General features: G+C 45.5%; 1 protein-coding gene across 1 annotated transcript in view; it reads right to left on the reverse strand.

Moving 5' to 3' along the window:
* The window catches only part of LOC143783488 (uncharacterized), a 57544-nt gene that overhangs the window by 8085 nt on the left and 22581 nt on the right, over positions 1–26878 (reverse strand). The window contains exon 3 of the mRNA XM_077271889.1: positions 7844–7996. Coding sequence (XP_077128004.1) covers positions 7844–7996 — 153 coding nt within the window. The remainder of the gene's footprint in view (positions 1–7843; positions 7997–26878) is intronic.

The following is a 26878-nucleotide window of genomic DNA, read 5'->3' on the forward strand; positions in this document are numbered from 1 at the left end:
CAGTGCCTGAACAGTGTCCCCCAGTTCCTTATACACTATCCTAGACCGGTGTGTATGAATACCAACACAGGAGGACAACAGGAGTATTTATAAAAGGTAAAAATATTTAAAGTTTATTGAAAACATCAGTAAAACATTATTTTATAACACACTAAAAAATCACCAAGTGAAGACACCATAGGATAACATCAGAACCCTTATCCTTGCTAACAACCATTGACAACAGCACAGGATTTCTACATATAATGATGTTTAGATGAAGGAACTGTAACCTTTAGAAACCTCCCCAGAACTGAGTTATACAGTGTTAAAGTATGGCCCATCTATCAAAAAATCATGCCTGATCTGACTTATATCATAAGGCTCCAACACTAACACAGCTCAGGGAAGGGGGTATATCCATGGAGAGTACCCCGTAGGTATGCAAGTAAAAAGCCCACCGGCGTAAGAGGGCTCCCCATCAGGACACAACCCATGGACAATTCTTACCAGGTGCTGAAGATCCCTGAATTGGGCGCTACCCTCGACGTGCGTTTCGCTACCAGTATGCTCGCTTTTTCAAGGGGAGTTGTTCCTCCCTGTCTGGCTAGGACCTTTTATCCCAGAATTCCCTGATCACCTGTAGGTCACATGATCAGGTGAATCACAAAGTCGTGTATGCACGGCGCATGCGCCCGCGGCCGCCAGCCCCGCCACCCCTCGGTCCGGCCAGCGCCCCTAGCCAAGCGAGCAGGAGCATGGCGTAGCCATAGCAACCCAGTCGCCGGCCACAGACGCACAGTGGCTGAACACAAGAGGCGCAGGGAAGGAAGCAAGCGGGCGCACGTGCACCACGGCCTCAGTACCCCAGATCCACATAACTGTATGTTCAACAAACAGCCACATAATTAGAAATGTAAGCAGTCACAATAGACATATGCAGCGCCCCCACTGCCGCAGGGCCGAGGGGTACCCGGTACCGGGCCTCTGAGTCTCTGTTCTGGGGTTGTCACGGTGGCTAGGCCCAGTCCGTGACCCTGCTGAGGGGCGCCCAAATAATAGGGTGTAGAAGATGGTGGTAGTGCGGTGCAGTGCCGGTCGCAGTAAATAACAAGGACACCAGGTTGCAGTCTCTTTACCTCTTTACTGAAGGCTTCAGGGTCCTCAGTCCGGAATACGGTTAACCAGGCTGCGCAAGTCCGGCCGGTCCGATGGCACATCCAGAGCTCCCGTTGCAGGTGGAAATCTGTGCCTACCTTCTAGCGCTTGGGTGTTGTGATCCTCCCCTGCTGTGCTTACGGGATAGTCCCCACAACTGTTGTGTCTGTTTCTCGTGTTCCCTCACAACTAGATTCTGATGTTCTTCTTCGTCCCCCAGATGATATGGCTAGGACGCACCCGTATGATGAGTAGGCTCGGAGCTCTTCCTGGACCCTAGTGTCGCCCTTCTCCTAGTGTGCCCCCCATGTTCGCTAGGCCTCTGTCAGGATCCCACCCCTGACAGGGACCCCTCTGAATCTTCCCCTACAACACCCTCTGCCACAAGGTGTTGCCTGGTTCCAACCCAGTCAGCTTTCTGATCTAACTTCCTATCCAACCCCCAGTTTTACCAGACTGTGAGGAGTGGCCTAATGCATAGTGCCCTTAGCTCCCCCTGGAGGCCAGACTGTGAAATGTATTGGTGTCTGTGATACCTGGTCAGATGAACTCCTTCAGTGCCATCAGACGTACCATAGCCCCCCTTAGTGGCGGAGCAACAGTACTGCAACGACCAGGACTCTGGGGCGCTGCACCCCCCCCCCCCCCCGGTTAAATCCAGTACTCCTGGACTGGGAAGAAAACAACAATACATGTCAGCAAAAAGACATACAATTTTGGAAATGCAATACAAGTAAACTTTAACAAAGCTTCCCTTTATAGGAGGTGAGGACACTTGAACGTTACAAACATGGTTAAATATTTAAGTAACATACTATAAATAACTTTTCTTACCCAACCGGGTATTCTACTAAGTGCAAAATTTTTGAACAATAATTTAACATTGCCTTTAAGGACGTACGCTGAATCCACTAAAGACCTTCTTATAAAACATTATAAGGCTAATCAACTTTTCTGCATTCTCCTTCTTTACATCTGCAGGACCGCCTGTCTTATCTGCTCCAGGCCTACTGCCTCTCCTTCCTGTTACAGGACCGCCCCTTTCTGCCCGGGCCTACTGCCTTTCTACTACTATACACGGTATAGAACTTATCATCCATCTTTCAGTTCAGGATTACTGAGCCATCTCTGTATGGCTCCTAGGAGGACTCACTGACTAACCCCGTACGGGTTCACTTTCTGTCCTCATTCTTCTATCAACATCATTAAACATTTCTCACAATCAGCTAGTTAGCTACATTTAACTTATTCTTTCAAGACATTATTGCCATTTAATCATCTTAAGGCAACACTGTTCATAAGTGCAATATGTGAACATTCCCTTTAAGAGGGGACCAAGTCTCTATGTGGTAGTACAACTTCTCAAGCTGCAAGTCTGTTCGCAGTAAGGACTCCAGTGCTGGTTCCAAGACCAGTGTCTTCGCAAAGAGTCATTTCCTTGTGTAAAACCAGTAGAGAGCACCTTTAAGAAGGTGCAAACTATGTACAAAAAGTTTGTAATCATGCATTGTTCATGATTCAGCAGTTCTTTCAATGATGAGCAAACAGGAAACAAAAACAAAAAGCAAAAGAAGGGATCCCGGGTAAACAAAGGGATCCCTTTAAGAGTTAACCCTGATCGGGTTGTAGCAGCAAAAACATCAGAAGGACAAACAGTTAACTATATACAAATGATGAAGCATTCTTGCTTACTCAGTTTCTGGCTGTGCAGGAGGCGGTCTCTGATCTGCGGCTGATGCAGTATCAAGGGTTGGTTTCTCGGGTGCAATCAGGTCACCCGGTGTCTGGATTCGAAGGCTAACCCTGGCTGCAAGCTTGGTAGCCGCAACAAGGCGCACAATGGCGATAGTAACAAGATCTGTCAAGTCCGGTTCAATCATGACCGAGGCAACAGGTGACACCCCCTCAGGCCCACATAGTTGGACGTTCCGAGCGCACCATCCTTGCGCACTCCGGTGGCGGGTGTAGGTCACCTGATCCCCCCTTTGCAATAGTGGGTCACCATATTGGTTGCGGCAGGGAGTCTTCACGTTGTAACTGGTAACGAAGACGTCAGTCGGTAGTCCCGGGTCCTGTATGGAGCCCCAACCCCGCTTTGGGTGAAAGGCCAGCACAGTTCCCCGCTTTACCACGTCTCTCCTGCCGTGCGCAGGTTTTGGGTGTCGTACTGTTAGCGGATCAGTCTGTTCGGTCTCCTTTCGGTTTTTCCAATGTAGGATCAGACACTGTTTATATTGTTCCCAGGTGAGCACAGCAAGGGTGAGGCCTTCCTCCCGAATTCCATCCGGCCCGGTCCAGGGGGTGTCCCACCGGAGGACCACCCCGTCTGCGCTCACGTCTATGGGTTCCCCCATCCTGGTCGGTAGTGGAGGTACCAGCCTCCCCATCACGTCGGGGGTGAGCACCGCCAACCCCGCCGAGAGGAGACAGTTATTGATGGGGTGAGGAGCAGTCGCGGGAGCGGGATCGGTCAGGGGAGCGGGATCGGTCGGGGGAGCAGAATCGGCCGGGGGAGTAGGGGCGCCCTCCATACCTGTGCCTGATGTGATTCCACCGATGTCGATCCGTTCCATTGACAAGGACACTGGAATCGGCTGCAGCCCGGACCGCGGCTCCTCCAAGGTGGCCTCTCGATGTGGCTCCGCTCTCCATGGCTCCGCACCTGCTGGCTCCGTGGTCGGGATAGGTAGGCTCGGCTCCTCCGCCGGCGGTTCCAAGGAGTTCAGACCCTTCCGCTGTGGTGGAAGTGGATCCGCCTCTGGCGGGTGAGGGCAAGCCGGAATCGCTTCGCTGTCGCTCGGGCACTTGCTGTTCATCGTCGCTGTCCGGCATTCGGCGGCAAGGCATGCACCTGGCTCCGCCATTTCTCCAAGGTCGAGCTCCTTCTTCGCCTCGTTCCCGCCGTTGCAAATCAAGGGGTGGTTCTCCTCTGCTGCTAGGCAGGTCGTCATCTCGCAGCAGAAGTCGGAGGGGGCGGTCGCTACTTTTGGCGCCGCTTTGGTGGTCTCCTCCCATGGCACGCCCCTCTTCTTCCTCTGCGCTCCCTGTGGTACTGCAATGGCGGCGGGTCTTGGCGGGAACTTTTGGCGGCAAGTGGCAATATACAGTCTTTGCAATAAGTCACAGTCCAAGTATAATAAATCACAGTTCCAAGGCACACATGACCCGATTCTTCAGGCTTAAGTAGATCCTGTTCGTGACACCAAGTTTGCAGCGCCCCCACTGCCGCAGGGCCGAGGGGTACCCGGTACCGGGCCTCTGAGTCTCTGTTCTGGGGTTGTCACGGTGGCTAGGCCCGGTCCGTGACCCTGCTGAGGGGCGCCCAAATAATAGGGTGTAGAAGATGGTGGTAGTGCGGTGCAGTGCCGGTCGCAGTAAATAACAAGGACACCAGGTTGCAGTCTCTTTACCTCTTTACTGAAGGCTTCAGGGTCCTCAGTCTGGAATACGGTTAACCAGGCTGCGCAAGTCCGGCCAGTCCGATGGCACATCCAGAGCTCCCTTTGCAGGTGGAAATCTGTGCCTACCTTCTAGCGCTTGTGTGTTGTGGTCCTCCCCTGCTGTGCTTACGGGATAGTCCCCACAACTGTTGTGTCTGTTTCTCGTGTTCCCTCACAACTAGATTCTGATGTTCTTCTTCGTCCCCCAGATGATATGGCTAGGACGCACCCGTATGACGAGTAGGCTCGGAGCTCTTCCTGGACCCTAGTGTCGCCCTTCTCCTAGTGTGCCCCCCATGTCTTCATAGGTGATTGGTGTGAGACAGCCCGCCTATAGCTGACTGTCCTGCCGTAGGTTTGAAGTATTGCTTGGAGCCTGATACTTCCTCGGCGTTCCGGCCACCGGCTACGCGCCTCAGTAGGATGTTGCCTCGATCTTACAGCACGACTCCCACTGGTATTTCTCCTTGTTGCGTTGATCTTGTTTCTCACTCAGCACAATATACCTGGCTTCTTGTCCTTTCTTAGGGTACCGCCGTGATCGGGTGCAGGCGCAGTCCCGTAACGTTCTCTCTGTTCGCTAGGTCTCTGTCAGGATCCCACCCCTGACAGGGACCCCTCTGAATCTTCCCCTACAACACCCTCTGCCACAAGGTGTTGCCTGGTTCCAACCCAGTCAGCTTTCTGATCTAACTTCCTATCCAACCCCCAGTTTTACCAGACTGTGAGGAGTGGCCTAATGCATAGTGCCCTTAGCTCCCCCTGGAGGCCAGACTGTGAAATGTATTGGTGTCTGTGATATGATACCATATTGGTATGTGATACCTGGTCAGATGAACTCCTTCAGTGCCATCAGATGTACCATAGCCCCCCTTAGTGGCGGAGCAACAGTACTGCAACGACCAGGACTCTGGGGCGCTGCACATATAAAAAGCATGTATGTGGAGATCATCCATTGTCCATAAGAGTGGCAAATAGGTAAGGATGTCTTGGAGTACTCTGCACAGTTCATATACCGCCATAGAATTAAGGAACAAGAGGTCCAAATTCATACAGAAGACCCTAAATAAATTAACAAAATAAAAATAAGATAATAATAATAAAACATAATAACACCACACAACAAAGGAAACAAGAAAAACGGGGAAGGGGATACCCGTAAAACTCAATACTATAATTATCATTAATATTACAAGAATGGAGCAAAATTCAAGGCCTCATTGAGACCATTTGGTCTAACTGTATCCAGGGTGACTATCCATTTCAACTCACGCTGAGCGAGGAGTTGCTTGATATTACCTCCTCTAATTCCAGCATGAATCAGATCTATTCCCCTTACCTTAAAGCTCCTTGGGTCACAATCATGGACCTCCCTAAAGTGTTTGGGGATGGTTTTTAGATCTGATGTATCTTCCACTGTCCTGGCCGCGCCAATGCCCCGCACATGTTCCCTCACTCTCACTCTGAGTTCCCTAGATGTCAAACCTACATATATCAATGGACAACTACAGGTGGCATAATATATTACATTTCTGCTACTGCAAGAAATGTACTCTTTTATTTGGAACTCCTTCTTGCCACCCGCAGAGTGAAAGGAGGCACTGCGCAGGACATTGGCGCAGGCAAGACAGTGGCCGCAAGTATAACATCCCCTCATGGGTCGTGTTGAACCAAACAGACTGGTAGTTGGAGCCGTATAATGACTTTTGACCAAAAGGTCCTTTAAATTCCTGGCCCTATGTGGAGTCATTAATGGACGATCGGACAGAAACGGACCCAAGGAGGGCTCTGTACTCAAGATACGCCAATGTTTGTTTAGAATGGATCTGCTATTATCCCACTCATGATTATATTCCGAAATAAATCTAATCGATCCATCAACCTCGTTTTTTCTTTTTTTATTATATAGCAACTGATTTCGTGGAGTCCTCCTGGCCCTATCATACCCGTACCGGACACACCGTTTACTATATCCCCTCTATTGAAAGCGTTCTCTTAGATCATCCGCCTGCCGTTCAAGGGTATAATCAATCGAGCAGATCCGCCTCATCTGGAGGAACTGTCCGACCGGGACGGCCCTAATCGTGGCTTGGCTGTGCTCAGATGTAGCGTGAACCAAAGAGTTCACTGCCGTTGATTTACGGAATACATCCGTCTCAATTGATGAATCTGAACCCACTTTTAGACAAATGTCCAAAAAATCAATTGAACTAGAATCGTATTTGTAGGTCAATCTAATATTGAATGGGTTCGAATTGAGCACAGCCATAAAATCCCCGAGCTTTCGCTCCGTCCCGCGCCAGGATAACAAACATCATCAATGTAGCGCAGCCAACACAGCACATGGTCAGCAGCCCCCACCCCCGCGTCACCAAAAACCAACCTCTCCCAGTACCCTAGAAAGAGGTTGGCGTACGCGGGCACGCAGGCCGCACCCATGGCCGCGCCACGCTTTTGTTGGTAAAACGCATCTTTAAACGTAAAAAAATTGTGCGTCAGGATGAATTGCAACAGCTCGAGGATAAGCTCAAACAGAGGGCTGTCCAGGTCAGAGGCCCCCAGAAAGAAGCGGACTGCATGCAGGCCATCAGTGTGATCGATACAGGTATAGAGGGCCTCCACGTCGGCCGTTACACGGAGAGTCCCACTGTCCACAAAGACCCCGTCAACCCTAGATAGGACGTCCGTTGTGTCCTTAACAAAGGATGGCAATGTTTCCACCAATGTTTTCAAGTAAAAATCTATAAATTTACATATGGGGTCACATAGACCCTGCATCCCCGACACAATCGGATGCCCCGGCGGGTTGACTGGGTCCTTGTGGATCTTTGGGAGAAGGTAAAATGTCGGGACCCTGGGAAACTCAACCGTCAGGCCATCCAGCACTTTTTTATTGATTATGCCCTCTTCAAATGCCTGATATAATATTTTCTGTAACTGCCCCGAGAAGGAGACCACCGGATTATGGGTAAGCTTCACATAAACTGTCTCATTCCGGAGCTGTTTAAATGCTTCTCTTTCATATTTTTCCACCGGCCAGACCACGATGTTCCCCCCCTTGTCCGCAGCCTTAAAGACTACATCCTTTAATGATTGCAATTGGCGAATAGCCTCTCTTTCATTTTTTGTTAGATTATCATATTGCCTCCGTGTGGAGATCTTCTTAAAATCCTCAGTAACCAATTTGGTAAATACCTCCACAGCGGGGCAAAGAGACAAGGGAGGGAACCTCGTGGATCTGGGAAGTATTGCCGATTGAAACTCACCTTTTGGTGTACTTGTTTGCTCATCCAACAACTCCTCCAAAATCCGGAGAGTCTCCTCCTCGGTGCAGCCCATAGTGTCCGATCCATGTCCCCCTCCAGAGTGCAATTTCTTTAAGACCAATTTTCGCGAAAATAGATGGAAGTCTTTCAAAGCTGTAAAGAAATTGAAACCGTTAGTAGGCGAAAACGAAAGCCCCCTACTTAGAACACTAAGTTGACTGCTGGAGAGGACATGGTCGGACAGGTTGATTACCTGAAGGCCCCCCTGGGTCCGAACGTCCAACACTTTTCCTGCTGACCCCTTTTTCCCATTCTGTCTCGTGGTCATTTTTTCACTGGTTTGGGGGCCATCATTATCCTTATCCAAGGGATTCCTTCTCCCTGTGTATCTATCATCCACTGATGTAATTGACTTGAATGATGTGGATCGAGATCTCGAGCGTGACTCGTTCCGATGGTATGGGCGTGATCGCTCACTACCATTCCTCCACTTATACATTTTACCAGTTTGTTTGTTATTCATGTCTCGCTGGAAATTTTTTTATTTTATTTGTTGGATGTCATCCACCCATTTTTGGACCTCTTTTTCCACATCATTATTAAATTTCTTTAAGGTCTCACTTTACATCTCCCTCTTAATGGTCGACTGCAAGGCCTCTATCTCGACCTCCATCTCTTTTAATGAATTTGCGTTCATCTCCTTAAGAATCTCCATAAAACCAATAGAGTATTTATTGGCACACTCTTCCCACCTCTCCCTAATACCACCATCTTCCACCAGGAAAGATGGGAAGACTTGCACCCATAGGCCTCTTGGAATGAGTCCTTTTTGTAAATATCTGTCAAGAAAGGCATGGTTCCACCAAACCTTGGTTCTTTTTCTCAATAAGTCCTTGAATCCCACCACAGTTTCCTGTAAACCCTTAGAGTTCCCCTCCAAGCCCAATTCATAGGTGTCTTTAAAAACACTGTCAATTTGTGTGAGCCATGTGCCGTCACGAGCTCGAAAGTCCATTATTCTAATGCTGGGACCTGCTGTGAAGAACACAGAAAGAATTATAGCTGCACATATACCCAGACTCATAATGAAAGGTGGCCCAGGAAAATATCCCGGCCCCTATATTTATAACTCCCAATACATCATATACCAACACAGGAGGACAACAGGAGTATTTATAAAAGGTAAAAATATTTAAAGTTTATTGAAAACATCAGTAAAACATTATTTTATAACACACTACAAAAACACCAAGTGAAGACACCATAGGATAACATCAGAACCCTTATCCTTGCTAACAACCATTGACAACAGCACAGGATTTCTACATATAATGATGTTTAGATGAAGGAACTGTAACCTTTAGAAACCTCCCCAGAACTGAGTTATACAGTGTTAAAGTATGGCCCATCTATCAAAAAATCATGCCTGATCTGACTTATATCATAAGGCTCCAACACTAACACAGCTCAGGGAAGGGGGTATATCCATGGAGAGTACCTACGGGGATGCAAGTAAAAAGCCCACCGGCGTAAGAGGGCTCCCCATCAGGACTCAACCCATGGACAATTCTTACCGGGTGTTGAAGATCCCTGAATTGGGCGCTACCCCCGACGCGCGTTTCGCTACCAGTATGCTCGCTTTTTCAAGGGGAGTTGTTCCTCCCTCTCTGACTAGGACCTTTTATCCCAGAATTCCCTGATCACCTGTAGGTCACATGATCAGGTGAATCACAAAGCCGTGTATGCACGGCGCATGCGCCCGCGGCCGCCAGCCCCGCCACCCCTCGGTCCGGCCAGCGCCCCTAGCCAAGCGAGCAGGAGCATGGCGTAGCCATAGCAACCCAGTCGCCGGCCACAGACGCACAGTGGCTGAACACAAGAGGCGCAGGGAAGGAAGCAAGCGGGCGCACGCGCACCACGACCTCAGTACCCCAGATCCACGTAACCGCATGTTCAACAAACAGCCACATAATTAGAAATGTAAGCAGTCACAATAGACATATAAAAAGCATGTATGTGGAGATCATCCGTTGTCCATAACAGTGGCAAATAGGTAAGGATGTCTTGGAGTCTTGGAGTACTCTGCACAGTTCATATACCGCCATAGAATTAAGGAACAAGAGGTCCAAATTTGGTGTGTCTGAATGTAGCCCTAGTCCGTGTCAGCGAACCCGACTCTTTGGGTCAGCAGCTGTAGTACTGGGATATGCCTAGTAGTGGTACCTGGCGGCTACCTGAAGCCCAGTGAACACCAGGTAGCCGCTTAGCTAAATCTTAATGTGTCACCATAGACCATTGTAGGCTTCCAACTTTATTGTAACAGTTTGGGTCATGTCCTGTTCTGTTACCTATGATTGTTCCCTAGTGCACAAAGCAAAGTCCACAAAGGCATGGTTGGGGGAGTTTAAGGTGGAAGAACTTGACTTGCCATCACAGAGTCATGACCTCAATCCCATCCAACACCTTTGAGGTGAAATAAAATGGAGATTGTGAGGCCAGCCTTCTCCTGAAACATCAGTGTCTGACTTCACAAATGTTCTTCTTAATGAATTTTCATAAATCCCCACAGAAATACTTAAAATCTTGTAGAAAGCCTTCCCAAAAGAGTGGGAACTTTTGTAGCTGGGGACAAATCCACATTAATAGCTATGGATTTAGAATGGTAGGTCATAAAAACTCCTGTAGGTGTGAAGTCTAGGGGTCTCAATACTTTTGTCCATATGGAGTGGTTTAATTTGTTCTGAACTTTCTTCTCAGCTTTCTTCTTAGCTGGAACAGTAGGGCATGGCTGAAGAGGATGACAGGTGGACTTTTACCACTCTGTCTCCTTCCAGCTAGAAACATCTACTATTTGTATGAATGAGACAAAAAAGCAGCATCAGTTTTCTATTACCCCTATAGAGTTGGCTAAGCCTTGTATAGGACAACAAAACCTACAGCGCACTGCGATGTTGGTTTACATATGGTCTCCGAATCTTCACACCCACAAATATTATTATGTAGATGGGTGTGTTTGTGTAACCTTCTGAATGTGCCCTGTTTAACCCTTGATCTTGCAGATGTAACTATACAAACATCTGAAAAGAGCTGTTGAAAGCTGCATTGTTATGTCTGCAGCATGTGAGAGACCTGCCTGTACTCTCTGGCGTAAAAGAAGAATTATCAACATTAATCACTTAGTTTTTTTTATTATGCCACCATAAAAATCATTGATATTGGCAGCTGGATCTGTAAATGTGAATGCCACTCATAGCAGCAAAATATACGGATGTAGACAACAATGATGTTCCATACCTGGAAGAAGGGTTTCTTTTAAATGTTGGCTACTTACCACCAATCCTGCTGCCATTACTGCATTTATTTGCACGCATCACTTCCAGTTTTTTCCTCTCTGTGACTATAGCTACCATCATGTCTAGAGCTGGCTTATTAGACAACACTAGCTGCACCAAGAGCTTGCTCTTAAGCTGGTTATATGCAGGATTGGCCAGTGAAATTTTAACAATTGGATTCTGTTCTCTCTCAACATCATCTGTTGGGGTAGATTCGGAAGGTGTAAAGAGAGCACTGTCAGGAGAAGAATGGCAATTCTTAAAAGGGCTTTCAAGGACAGGTTTTGTGCAAGCCACTCTGTCTAGCAGGCCACAAAGGAAGCTTGGCCTCCACCCATCACTTTTATTGGATTCTGGACTTATGCAGAGCCCTTTGGGAAGGGTTCATGGAGTTGCTACTGTGTGATGGAGCGGGATGTTAGAAAGCTGGTCATTACAAAAAGTTTAGGATCAAGAACAAAATCATAAGGCAGTAGGAAAGTCTATTTACTCTCTGAGGTCAAAGACAGGAATCGCAAATTATGTCAGAGCAATGCAAAGAAGTGAACCAGTCAATAAAACCTACAACTGGCAACCTTAAGTAGATATATTGGATTTAAATAATGTCTAGTCTCTCCCAAGAATCAGGGAGTAAATAACAATGTTGATGAATTTACCCCCAAGTCTGAGAATACTAAACAGAACTTGCCACCTCCTGTCGCCTCCAGATCAAAAATATTTCCTGAATCAGTCCTTTCCTCAACCATCAATCTACTAAAATGCTTGCGCGTGCCCTCATCATCTCTACAACATTGTCCTCTGTGGCCTACCTGCTAAGACTCTCTCACCGCTCCAGCCCATACTTAACTCTGCTGCCTGACTAGTTCATCTCTCACATCACTACTCCTTCACTTCTCCCCTTTGCAATTCCCTTCATTGGCTCCCAATTCCCCAGCGTTTCCAGTTCAAACTACTAACGCTGACCTTCAAAACCATCCATAATCTGTCTCCTCCGTACATCTCTGAACTAATTTCCCAATATCTTCCCTCACGTAATCTCCGGTCTTCCCAAGTCGTCGTTCTCTCCTCCACACTTATTTGTTCCTCACCCAATCACCTCCAAGACTTCTCCTGAGTATCCCCCATCCTCTGGAATTCTGTGCCTCAACACATCCGATTATCCACCACATTTGTATCCATCAAAAGGAACCTGAAAACCCATCTCTTCAAGAAATCCTACAGCCTGCAAAGACCGCGCTGCCACCTCACCACCATCGGAGCTACTGCAACTCCCTCAACCTACTGTCTTCTTCCCCGTCATACTGTAGAATGTAAGCCTGCAAGGGCAGGGTCCTCTGCCCTCTGTATCAGTCTATCATTGTTAGTTTGCTTATTGTCAATTATATCTGTATTTTGTATGTAACCCCCTCTCATGTACAGCACCATGGAAACAATGGTGCTGCATAAATAAATGATAATAATTAAAAAACTGCTCCAGCATCTCTCTGCATTGCCCGCAATAAAGGTGCAGTGCCGCCTAGTGTCAGAAGCAGAAGGCACAAGTACAGATATGGATGTCATAGAAGGCTCCTACAGTGGGGCAAAAAAGTATTTAGTCGGTCAGCAATAGTGCAAGTTCCACCACTTAAAAAGATGAGAGGCGTCTGTAATTTACATCATAGGTAGACCTCAACTATGGGAGACAAACTGAGAAAAAAAAATCCAGAAAATCACATTTTCTGTTTTTTTTATCATTTTATTTGCATATTATGGTGGAAAATAAGTATTTGGTCAGAAAAAAACAATCAAGATTTCTGGCTCTTACAGACCTGTAACTTCTTCTTTAAGAGTCTCCTCTTTCCTCCACTCATTACCTGTAGTAATGGCACCTGTTTAAACTTGTTATCAGTATAAAAAGACACCTGTGCACACCCTCAAACAGTCTGACTCCAAACTCCACTATGGTGAAGACCAAAAAGCTGTCAAAGGACACCAGAAACAAAATTGTAGCCCTGCACCAGGCTGGGAAGACTGAATCTGCAATAGTCAACCAGCTTGGAGTGAAGAAATCAACAGTGGGAGCAATAATTAGAAAATGGAAGACATTCAAGACCACTGATAATCTCCCTCGATCTGGGGCTCCACGCAAAATCCCACCCCGTGGGGTCAGAATGATCACAAGAACGGTGAGCAAAAATCCCAGAACCACGCGGGGGGACCTAGTGAATGAACTGCAGAGAGCTGGGACCAATGTAACAAGGCCTACCATAAGTAACACACTACGCCACCATGGACTCAGATCCTGCAGTGCCTGACATGTCCCACTGCTTAAGCCAGTACATGTCCGGGCCCATCTGAAGTTTGCTAGAGAGCATTTGGATGATCCAGAGGAGTTTTGGGAGAATGTCCTATGGTCTGATGAAACCAAACTGGAACTGTTTGGTAGAAACACAACTTGTCGTGTTTGGAGGAAAAAGAATACTGAGTTGCATCCATCCAACACCATACCTACTGTAAAGCATGGTGGTGGAAACATCATGCTTTGGGGCTGTTTCTCTGCAAAGGGGCCAGGACGACTGATCCGGGTACATGAAAGAATGAATGGGGCCATGTATCGTGAGATTTTGAGTGCAAACCTCCTTCCATCAGCAAGGGCATTGAAGATGAAACATGGCTGGGTCTTTCAACATGATAATGATCCAAAGCACACCACCAGGGCAACGAAGGAGTGGCTTCGTAAGAAGCATTTCAAGGTCCTGGAGTGGCCTAGTCAGTCTCCAGATCTCAACCCTATAGAAAACCTTTGGAGGGAGTTGAAAGTCCGTGTTGCCAAGCGAAAAGCCAAAAACATCACTGCTCTAGAGGAGATCTGCATGGAGGAATGGGCCAACATACCAACAACAGTGTGTGGCAACCTTGTGAAGACTTACAGAAAACGTTTGACCTCTGTCATTGCCAACAAAGAATATATATCAAAGTATTAAGATGAAATTTTGTTTCTGACCAAATACTTATTTTCCACCATAATATGCAAATAAAATGATAAAAAAACAGAAAATGTGATTTTCTGGATTTTTTTTTCTCAGTTTGTCTCCCATAGTTGAGGTCTACCTATGATGTAAATTACAGACGCCTCTCATCTTTTTAAGTGGTGGAACTTGCACTATTGCTGACTGACTAAATACTTTTTTGCCCCACTGTATGTACATTAGATGGTTGGCAGATCCAGCTGAAATCCTACCAGCTTTTGTTTATCTAGGTGTACTTAGATAGTGCTGGGCAGCCCGTCTAATCTAATGGTATGGTCGTCACTAAAAGGCTGCTAGCCAGACACCGTGCATTACCAGTGTGTGACCAGCGTCCTATACAAGCCGCCTTTGTGCAATTTAATACTAAGCAATCACCCCTCCTTGAATTGATAGGCTGTGAGTGGTTGTCTCATCAGTATTTTGCACCTGTGTTGCCGCCATTTTTACTACATGGATTTGCTGCATACTGGTAGTGGTAGTGCATTAGTTCTGAGATTTGGACAGGTAAATGCTGCTGCCCATTTTTTGCTGTGTTAATGCTTGAATTTTTGGATAATTTTTTCATCCTCTTTTGGTGGCTTTGCTTTTAATTTTAGTGATAGGACTAGCAATTGTGGGGATCCTTGATGTGGGTTGCGAGCTTGCATATCTTGGCTAAAATATCTACCAATACCTCATATATCATGAATCTTTTTGCACTTAATTTTTCAGGGTGCAGCCTGGCCCATCATTTTTGGCCTTATCAGCTAAGGTGTCTGTTCTCATGGGGTGCACTTAGATAGCGCTGGGCAGCCGCCTAATCTAATAGTATGAGCGTCACTAATAGGCTGTAAGTCAGATACTGTGCATTACCTGTGTGTGTGAACAGCACCCTATACAAGCCACTTTTGTGCAATTTAACACTAAGCAATCACCCCGTCCATGAATTGATAGGCTGTGAGTGAGTCATCAGTATTTTGCATGTGTTACCGCCATCTTTGGCTACTTTCACATTAGCGTCGTGCACTGCACGTCGCAATGCGACATTGCGGCGCACCGACGCATAATGTGGAAGCGCCGCACAACGGGGGCAGCGGATGCTGTTTTTCAACGCATCCGCTGTCCCATTTTGAGGTGCGGGGAGGCGGGGGCGGAGTTCCGGCCGCGCATGTGCGGTCGGAAATGCTGCAGACGACGCACCAAAAAACGTTACATGCAACGTTTTTTGGTGGCGATGGTCCGATGCAACACGATGCAACCGTCGCACGACGGTTGCAATGTGTGGCAATGCGTCGCACTGCGTCGCTAATAAAAGTCTATGGAGAAAAAACGCATCCTGCAAGCAATTTTGCAGGATGCGTTGTTTCTGCAAAACAACGCATAGCGACGTGCAGTGCACGACGCTAGTGTGAAAGAGGCCTTTACTACATGGGTTTGCTGCATCCTGAGAGTGCATTTGTTCTGAGACCTGGGCAGGTAAACACTGCACTTTTTTGGTGTGTTAATTCCAGTTGCTTTGGCAGCAGTTAATAAAGCCTTTTGGTTCTGTTGCAAAGTATTTTGAAGCTTATTATTCATCCAGCAAAGTCCACAGTAACACAAAATAGCGTCTCTTCGGATCAAAGGTAGAAACAAACAAACAGTCTTTGATGCAACAAAGCACGGGTCACCCACTTAGCATCTTGTCTGCTCCTAGTCAGCCTTTGGCAGGTCTTTCCACCTCACAACGCAGAGTAATAGGCTATTCCAAGACCTGGAATTGGAAGTTAGGGAGCAGCCGATCCCACCCAACTCTTTCAGCTGCTCCTAAGACCTGGACCTAAAAATCCAAGCCCATCAAAAAAAACCTCTCAGCACTATCTGTGCTTGAGCCTGCTTTCCGAGTTTCACATCACTGAAGCTAAGCACCTCGGTGACACATACACTCCCTCCAGAACTTGTTCTACTGCAACCTTATAGAATATGTTATTATATAACCTATAGGGATATCCACTGATTCTATCAGGTCAAGTGAACAGAGCAGTGTTGCAGCTCCCTGCACAGTGGTCAAAAGCATCGCTGTGCAAGTAAACAGTCTTTCTTAATACTTTACTTGTTCTGTGGCCCCTTATTTCTAGGGACTGATAGATGTTTGGGCTGTTGAACTCCACCAATAGTGGGAAGACACCTTAGTGGGATGTAGCAGTTTTACTTTGCTACAATTTAACCATTTTTTCACAGATGAAAAATATATACCGTACTTTTTATCTATCTGTTGGATAACACAGCTTTAAAAAACCCTAACCTAAGCATACACTATACTTAGGTATGTGTGAAGTGACAAATTAAGAAAGGTTCTCCATTTTGTGTTTTTGACTCCATTTTCTTGTTGCTTAAAGATAAATTCTGTTATTTAATTAGGTAAAAGGTTACAGCTGCCATGAAGTTACCTTTATCTTGTTGTTCACAAGCCTGGTATGCAACTAGGCTATGGTTCATAATTGGTATAAAGACCTTGAGTCTTCTGACTCGAGCCAGATAATAGATTCGGGGGTGTATTGCTATACAAGACTGAGACACCTGTTAGTATGTGATTTCTATGCCAAGGAGATATGACCATATATGTAGTTTCCGTTTTTTCTGTATTCTCATGGGTTAAGTTTTTCCTGCATTCTTATAGGTTAAGAACTGTGAGCGTGTTCTTATGCTGATTGGTTGAAGTATAATTTCTATGATTATGAAAAGCAATACACAATAAAACGGGGGCCAGAGATCTGCTCGATCCCCCATACAGAGGCACAAGTCTCTGTCTGGTCATTTTCAGTTGCTGGCAACGCCCTGTAGATTAATTTGGAAATCACTGAGTTAACCGTGAAGGATCAATTTAGATCCTCCCTCAACAGTTGGCGCCCAACGTGGGGCCCCAAGCAGGAACGCCTCTGCCCCCCGGAGGACAACAAGACAAAGGACCCTCGGACCGGACACAGGCACTGGAAAATTGGGACTGATCATCCCCCACAACAACCACGGTAAGTTGGCAGTTATACTGTCCAGACTGACCGTTTGGTGTGGTTTTCCAGTGTTTCTTGCTGCAAAGAGGATCTGAGGTTTGTCCCTGATGGTGGGGTGATTTTTGGGTGGAATCATATAGAGGTGTAGTTCCGTTGGGAGCCCAGTGCTCGAACCGTACCTCATAAGGGACGGACACCCCGGATTGACCAGTGATGTAATTCTCTTTACAGTCAAAATATCCTGAATTCCTGATCACTGTTAGAATCAGGCGCGGTGAGGTGATCGAAGATTGGGTAGGATGCGTAACTCAGGAATTATATATTTATATATGTCCAGAGGTGTCCGGAGGGAAGTCTAAGACGCCCTCCTCCTTTCACTGAGTACTGCGTTTTTGGGTTGTCCCAGCGGGTGACAGAGAGACCCAGTGGAACAAAACCGTAAGGCCGTCGGTATTGTGCACAAGTAAAGTAAGGATATTTAGCTCAAAAGGTGAATCATGTTTCCGTGGAACAAAAAGAAGACTTTGAATTTGTGTGATGAAGGTTTCGTAGAAATTAAGTCTGAGAACTGCTGTATTCTGTTTCTGTGTGAAACTTTTCTAAAATACCCGATGGGAGGGGTCAAACAGCTGCGCTATTGCTTTCTCCTTTCTGTGCTGAGGAATGCTGCAATTTTCTTATCTCTGTGTCTCTGGTAAGGAGGGGGCATGTAGCTGCGTTCTCTTTGTATTTTCTTGGTGTAGTACGCGCTGGGAGATTTGTGTTTAAACAATATTTGAAATATGGTACCTGGTTTTAGAAGGAAACTTGTAAGAGATTGTTTGATTATCAGTATAATTGAAAAATTGATAAAAGATTCACCGGCTTCAAGTTGAGTGGTTGATATATAGCAAATTGAGGATCAACAGAGGAAGTGAATTACGTTGAAGAAGGAAAGTTGTCTATTACTATGACAAAAAAAAACAAAACTGGATGTTTTGTGGTGCAAGAAGGAACTGAGAAAGTGACTGAGATAAATGTGTCGGGAAAGCAAACAATCAAAAAATTTGGGACAGGGGGTCTCCCTGCTAGATAATATGGCCCTCCCCAGGAAATTAAGCCTTTACTCCCGACTGTAAGCCCTATGCCCCTTAACCCCATGGCACCAATTTATCCTGGACTGCCGAGAAGTCCTATGGGCGTCTTATGGTAGTATTTAAAGATCTGGGATTCTCATTGTAAAATAAAGCCCATTCACACCTTTTTGTGGCAGCTTTAATGTTCGACCTTAAATCTGAATTGAAAGAGGCAATAATGTCAGTTAAACCTGATATCGAGACTTCCACTCCGGATGATGCATTGAAAATAGTAAAGAGTTTTCAAAAGAATTTAGCCCGTTCGGCATCAGCAGGGAAATTAAAGGTTAAATCAGTAGCCACAGCAATTCCCACTCCAATCTCAGCCCCCCCCCTCACAGCTGCAAGGACGCAGCTCTGTTCCTTATCAGTGGCCCATGTAACAGACTTCAGCTCCTGCCCTCCCCACCTTACACACATCCAATATCCCTTTTAACCCTGTCTGGGAATCTCCCTCCCAAGCCCTCCAATGTCAATTCTCAGACCAAGAGCTTGTTTTAATCGGTGTAGATGGCAGACCCAATAAACATACTCTTACAAAACCCATTCCTGTGGGGCCTTTCCCTGAAGTTACTGCTCAGTTCGTAATCTCTCCCACATGTCCTGTAAATTTACTGGGGGCAGATTTATTATCACAGTTCCGCTCCAGAATACAATTCCAAGATGATGGTCAGATGGTCCTCACGTTATATAACCCCTATGCAGATGAACACAATGAGATCTGTATCCTACAAGCCTTTCCCACGGTTATGATGGCCCTGATAGGCCTAGATCCACCCCAATAATGCCTGTAGAACCAGTAAAAATGTTTTTCAAACCTGGTGACCCTTTTCCCAAAGTCCATCAGTACCCTTTGAAACATGATCAGGAGCGGTGCCTCAAGGGGCAAATACAAACATTGCTCGATAATGGTGCCCTGGTACCCTGTGTTTCCCCATGTAACACGACCTTGTTTCCCGTTAAGAAAAATACCCCACCCGGCCAACCCCCTGTGTATCGGCTGGTACAAGATCTACGGGCAGTTAAAGCAGTTACTGTTCTAGAAACTCCGGTGGTGCCTAATCCACATACTCTCTTGTCCCAGATACCTCAGGATGCTGCTTGGTTCACAGTCATCGACCTTGCCAATGCCTTCTTCAGCATTCCATTACACCTAGATTGCCAGTTTCTGTTTGCATTCACTTATCAGGGACGACAATTGACATGGACAGTTATGCCACAAGGGGCCCAAAACAGTCCCAATCAGTTTGCAAAAAATATGAGCGAGTGTCTTTTACCCTGGCAGTTAGAACATCCCTATGGCACGCTGCTTCAGTATGTGGATGATCTTTTGTTGTGTGCACGAACAGAACGGGAAGCCATTGTTGCCACTGTTAGCCTCCTCAAGTATCTGGCAGATCTGAACTGTCGGGTTTCGGCCTCGAAACTTCGGTTCTGCTTTGGTCAAGTGATATTTTTGGGTCACTGTCTCCTTCAGGGTGCCAGACACCTCACAGAAGAAAGAAAAATAGCCGTCAGCTCCCTTCCTTTTCCAAAAGATGAGACTGAACTCCAGCGTTTTCTTGGACTATGTACTTATTGTCGTCAGTGGATACCGGACGCATCCCGCATAATGCAACCTCTCTACAATGCCCTGGAAGACGGTTTAAGATGTGCTGATGATTTGGCAGATTCCACACTGGATACGCTGTTACTATGGAAGACACTGTAGTGCACGGAGCTGCACTCCCTCCCTCATTGTCAGCACAAGAAGTAGAACTTCAGGCTCTTTCTACTGCATGTGTTCTGGCCAAAGACAGGCGGGCTAATATATACACAGACTCACAGTATGCATTTGGTATTGCTCATGATTTCGGAGCCCTATGGGCCAATCGAGGGTTTATTACCACCGCCGGGACTCCAGTGAAGAATGCTGAAGCTGTTAAAACCCTCATGGACTCAATCAAATTACCTACCCAGGTGGCCATTATCAAAATTAAGGCGCACGGTCCTAGGAAAAGTCCACACACTGTTGGTAACGCCTTTGTGGATATGCAAGCAAAAAGCTGCTGCTCTCCTACCCGTTGAACAGACTATACCAGCTATGATGACCATACGCTCTCAGCGTAAAGTTACAAGAAACACTGACTCTACAGGAACCTGATGATCCACGACAGACTGAGGTTTTCTGCCAGACCCCGCGAGACCGCTTAATGACGATGCAGAGAATGTCCCCAAAGGAAGAAGTGAAGCGGTGGAAGGCTGATGGAGCATGTATGGACAATGGTCTCTGGAAAAAGGACCAACTTGTGTGTCTCCCTAAGCGGATGTACCCTGCTATTGCCATGTGGGCATATGGCCCACACATCGAGGAAAAAAATGTACAAAAATTCTACTGGGCTCCAGGTATTTCTACAGTCCTGACAGCACTCAACCATGCATGTAATATCTGTCAGACCTGCAATCCCGGTCAACTTCAAGGTGTACCCCCAAAACACCTTGCTAAGCCCGACTATCCTTTCCAAAGGCTCCAGGTGGACCACATCACGTTGCCTAAGTCTGGAAGGTATGAATATTGTCTGGTAGTTGTCGACATGTTCTCCAGTTGGCCAGAAGCATTCCCTGTTACCAACATGACTGCAAAAAGCACAGCGAAGAAACTGGTGATGGAAGTTATATGCCGATATGGTGTTCCAGAAGTCGTCGAAAGTGACCAAGGCCCGGCCTTTTCTTCTCATGTGTATCAGGAGGTTCTGACAATGCTTGGATCCACGGTAGCTCTCCATACTCCGTACCATCCACAATCCAGTGGAAAGGTTGAGAGGTTGAACGGCACACTGAAGGGACAATTGACCAAAATGATGCAGGAGACTACGGCTCCATGGCCAGAGCTCCTACCCATTGTACTGTACCATATTCATACTACTCCTAAGGCAAAACATGGCCTGTCCCCATATGAGATATTATTTGGTGCTAGGCCCTCAGTTGCAAATTTCCAGCCTCAGTAGTTATCAGAGGAAACTGACCGTGCTGTTCAATGTTATTCAGCTTAGTAAAAATCTTGCTAACATCCATGTTTTAGTTTTTTTCTTCCCTTCCAGATTCAGCAGAAACCGACACTTGTCACAACTTAAAGTCTGGTGGTTTCGTGGTCGTAAAAAGCCATGTCAGAAAACACGGACTAGAACTCTTGTATGACGGTCCCTACCAAGTCCTCCTCATCACTCCTATGTCAGTAGAGCTGTAAGGAAGGCCGACGTGGATCTACGCATTGCACTGCAAGCTGGTCAAACAGACTAGTAGCAAATAAGGGGACATAATGTTTTGGTTCTTCGTATTTCCATATAATAATATTGGTAACCGCATGGGACAGCCTAAATTCCCCAATATCCTTGAGTAATAAGTTTGTACAATATCATGAAAGATTAGTAGTACGGATGGGTATAGCCAATAAAATTGTCAGTTCTATTTTCATTTACCCTGTGATTACACAAATGTGGGATAAATTGCTTAGGGCCACAGAGTAGATGATCAAATTTGGGATATATTGGATATACTTAATACTACTGTTGCTGTCCAAAACCAACTTATCATAGTCACTAATCAATATACTATAGTACTGGATTACTTAACAGCAGCACAGGATGGTATGTGTCAGGTTATTGGACCCGCATGCTGTCATTATACAGATCCCAATAGCACTATGAAGTTAAAGTTAGAGGATATTCAAAGACTCGAAGATTAATATGATAAAGACAATGACCGTAATAAGGACAGATGGTGGGCAGATACCTTCTCCTTTCTTAATCCAGCCAATTGGTTTAAGGGATTTGGGGTCTGGATAGCTGGAATCTTGCAAAGTTTGTTATATATTGTTGCCTTTATCCTTGTCATGTATGTAATACTAAAACTTGTTCTTTGGTGTATTTCTGTATGTATTAGGAAACTCTGCACTAAGACAACTAATGATGATACCAAAAGCGTTGCCACCCCAGCTCTTCTCTACACCGATTTCACAAAGATACCTGATGAAGATGTTGAAACCAAGCGCATGGCTATCTTCAAAAGATCCCCACTACTGTTATCAACAATTGTTATTCGTAAATTCTAGTATACAGGGGGGACGGGTACGCCGCAACAGCCATGGCTGGTAACATGGCACCAGTCATGTGAAGACCAGAACCCCTCGAGCTTAGAGCTTGGGATAGTACCTCTGATGCTGGACATTAATTAACAAAATGTATCTAGGGGGGAATGTGAAGGGACAAATTAAGAAAGGTTCTCCATTTTGTGTTTTTGACTCCATTTTCTTGTTGCTTAAAGATAAATTCTGTTATTTAATTAGGTAAAAGGTTACAGCTGCCATGAAGTTAACTTTATCTTGTTCACAAGCCTGGTATGCAACTAGGCTATGGTTCATAATTGGTATAAAGACCTTGAGTCTTCTGACTCGAGCCAGATAATAGATTCGGGGGTGTATTGCTATACAAGACTGAGACACCTGTTAGTATGTGATTTCTATGCCAAGGAGATATGACCATATATGTAGTTTCCGTTTTTTCTGTATTCTCATGGGTTAAGTTTTTCCTGCATTCTTATAGGTTAAGAACTGTGAGCGTGTTCTTATGCTGATTGGTTGAAGTATAATTTCTATGATTATGAAAAGCAATACACAATAAAACGGGGGCCAGAGATCTGCTCGATCCCCCATACAGAGGCACAAGTCTCTGTCTGGTCATTTTCAGTTGCCGGCAACGCCCTGTAGATTAATTTGGAAATCACTGAGTTAACCGTGAAGGATCAATTTAGATCCTCCCTCAACATATGTAGCCAGCATGCATTATTTCCTATTGAGTGTACTCTAGCGTACTTGACCAAGTATAACAAATATAATGCATTGTGTGAATAGAATGAACGGCTGAGCGATAAACAGACAAATTATCATTTCTCATTCAAATTGATCTCCCTCCATTAAAAGTAATGGCTCTCGTTTGTGTGATACAATTTATCTCTATAAGTTAAATGCTTGCCTTCATATCCTTATCATTATAGTAGTAATATGACAAACAGTAAGATTATAACATAAAGAGGTGGATATTTCTCAAGCTAAACTCGGTCATGACTTGAACTAGACAATCTAAAGATGTGCCAGATTTATCAAACCAGCATCGACCATTATGAGAAATCTGGAAAATGTTAAGATTGTCTATTCTAAGCTTTAGACAGTTAACAATTGGACAATATTGGCAAATATGCCACAATGGTGGTATTAGTTCTGATTATTATCTGTTTTGCAGAACAGTGATGTAGAACTGTGATGCTGAGTTGAGTCACTACTCGAGGTCAAGCTGTGAGACAGGGTAGTCAGGAGGTCCGAGGTCAGATACCAAAAGGTCTTGTAGTACAGAGGTTTAAGACAAAGGTGTGGTCAGGTAACAGTCCAAAGTCAAATGCCAGGAGGGTAGGCATCAACTGAAGACTGTTCTGGGGATTGTGGGGACAAGGAAAATGCCCAAGTCTGGGGGTCCCTCTCAATAGGGACATAACTATTCCTACCAGCTCGGATTCATCCCTTGAAGACAGAGATCATCGGGTAAAGAATAGTCTACAGTTCTCTCTGAACACCCTAAACTGTTTTTTCTCCCCCAAAAATGCATCAAGGAGAGCCACTACTGGTTCAGGGGAGACCAACTTGAACGTCAAAGGGGACAGATATCCCAGTGTCCGCTAGCAGAGAAGGGCTAGAGAAAGATTGAAAAAATTAATTATCTGACTCTGCAACTGGTACTGTGATGATTCCAGATACTGGCATTCCTTAGCCAAATCCTGCATCATCTGCATCAGTTTCACCACAGAGCATATGAACAGGCTCCATACTGTGAAAAAGAAAAACGTATATGGGTCTGTTGTAATGTGACAGTAAGTCACTACTCATGGGCAAGCTGTGAGACAGGGTAGTCAGGACGTCCAAAGTCAGTTACCAGGAGGGCTCGTAGTACAGAGGGGTAAGACAAATGCGTGGTCAGGTAACAGTCCAGGGTGAAATGCCAGGAGAGTACAACAAACAGACAGTTAGAGGCCAAATCTGGGGTTAAATACCTGAAGTCATAGAGCATTAAAAGCAGAAGGGATAATACATTGAATAGTCACAACAAATTCAAGATCATCAACAAGATCAGGAGTCTGACACAGAGCAAGCAGACACCGCACTAAAACAAAGCTATAACTGACAATCTGTTGCTCACAAGTAGCCAGCTAAATACCTAGCTCTTCATCTGAGGATGAGAGACACATGGGGAAATGCACACAGACTAGACCAGATGGGCTGTCAATCCAAATGCTGACAGCCCAGCACGCCCCAGTATAAGATTGGATTACCGGACTGTCACTCACAAAACCCACAATCCAACACACTCCAGGTCCCATAGGGCAGCTGAGTTGTCACAGGGTCCAAGGCCACAGTCAGTGATAAAACCGTAACAACAACCTTTTCCAAGTATCAAGTGACATAATCCCATAAGCACTTCCAAGTTTTGTAGTAGCTTCTGTATATGTAATGTATAGTTATTAATAGCCCCTTCAAGAATAATCACAGAAAGTTATGATCCACAGAGGCTCAAAAGGATGATAGTTGAAAAGGATCAGAGTAGAACACTTTTCAGGCAACAGGGCAGCCAATCTCTCAATATACAGGCCTCTTCCACACTTTCACAAATAAATGGATGCCTCAGGCCACTCATTTTCTTTAGCCAGCTTAGTCAGCCAATACTTTGATCTGCTGCTCTGCTACTTTTTCAACTTCATGCGCAGCTGCCACTCAAGCACAATGCCACTGCACACAAATTCCAGCTGACTGATAGCTCCTCAGTGGACAATATAAAAGCCTACTTGCTCTCAAAAGTCCCAGCAGCTCTATCAGGCACTTTATTGGCCACTTTATATAGAAGTCTACCAGACCAATACAAGTTAGGTACACAAAGTGCTTAGAAGATGGGTACAAAATTACACAGTATATATACGTTATTGCATATAATCAAATTGCATTTGGCCTATATATTCAAGTCAAGAAAATGTCTCATTTCAGTTCTCGCAAAGGAGGCATGCTATACTTTTTTACATAAGAGCAGGGTGTAAAGTTTACCCACCCTTACATGCAGATTGGTGAGGCAAGTTGATGCTTATACGCAATAAAACATTGAAACTATGGACAAAACTCTTATTTGGGTAAATCATGAGAGCATTGGATGTGATCCCCTATAGATAACTATTATCTTTGTTTACATACATTAGGGGAAATAAGTATTTGATCCCTTGCTGATTTTGTATGTTTGCCCACTGACAAAGACATGAACAGTCTATAATTTTAAGGGTAGGTTAATTTTAACATTGAGAGATAGAATATCAAAAACAAAATCGAGAAAATCACATTGTATAACTTATATAAATGTATTTGCATTTTGCAGTGAGAAATAATTATTTGATCCCCTACCAACCATTAAGAGTTCTGCTACACACCAGTTAGACGATTCTAATCAACTTGTTACCTGCATTAAAGACAGCTGTCTTATATAGTCACCTTTATAAAAGACTCCTGTCCACAGACTCAATTAATCAGTCAGACTCTAACCTCTACAAGATGGGCAAGACCAAAGAGCTTTATAAGGCTGTCAGGGACTCATAGAACTGCACAAAGCCGAAATGGGCTACACAACCATAAGTAAGACGCTGGGTGAGAAGGAGACAACTGTTGGTGCAATAATAAGAAAATGGAAGAAATACAAAGTGACTGTCAATCGACATCGATCTGGGGCACCATGCAAAATCTCACCGCGTGGGGTATCCTTGATCACGAGGAAGATGAGAGATCAACCTAAAACTACACGGGGTAACTTGTTAATGATCTCAAGGCAGCTGGGACCACAGTCACCAAGACAATCATTGGTAACATATTACGCTGCAAAGGATTTAAAATCCTGCAGTGCCCGCAAGGTCCCCCTGCTCAAGAAGGCACATGTGCAGGCCCATCTGTAGCTTACCAATGAACTGGATGATTCTGTGAGTGATTTGGAGAAGGTGCTGTTGTCAGATTAGACAAAAATTGAGGTCTTTGGTATTAGCTCAACTCGCCGTGTTTGTAGGAAGAGAAATGCTGCCTATGACCCAAAGAACACCATCCCCACTGTCAGGCATGGAGGTGGATATAAACGTAAGGATGAATGACCTCGTGGAGATCAAAACATCCAACACCGCGGAGACACCATCACATGTTTCTCAACGCAGTGATCCAGAACACTGCCCCCATCCCTTATGGGAAATATGCAAATGCATGTAGAAAAGCATTTGCATATTTCCCATAAGGGATGGGGGTAGTGTTCTGGATCACTGTGTTGAGAAACACGTGATGGTGTCTCCGCGGTGTTGGATGTTTTGATCTCCACGAGGTCATTCATCCTTACGTTTATAGCCTTTTCACTAGGCACTGCTCCTAATAGCCAGTTTCCTACTCCACACTGATGAGGGGCAAATACCCCGAAACAGCTGTCTGTGGATGGATACCATGTTTTGGCATAGGTGGTTTTCCTTTATTGGATGCTGCCCTTCCCGTGGTTGTTCCTTCCCGGTGAAAGACCTG

Source organism: Ranitomeya variabilis, chromosome 6 (genome assembly GCF_051348905.1).
Source record: "Ranitomeya variabilis isolate aRanVar5 chromosome 6, aRanVar5.hap1, whole genome shotgun sequence".
Taxonomy (NCBI): Eukaryota; Metazoa; Chordata; class Amphibia; order Anura; family Dendrobatidae; genus Ranitomeya; species Ranitomeya variabilis.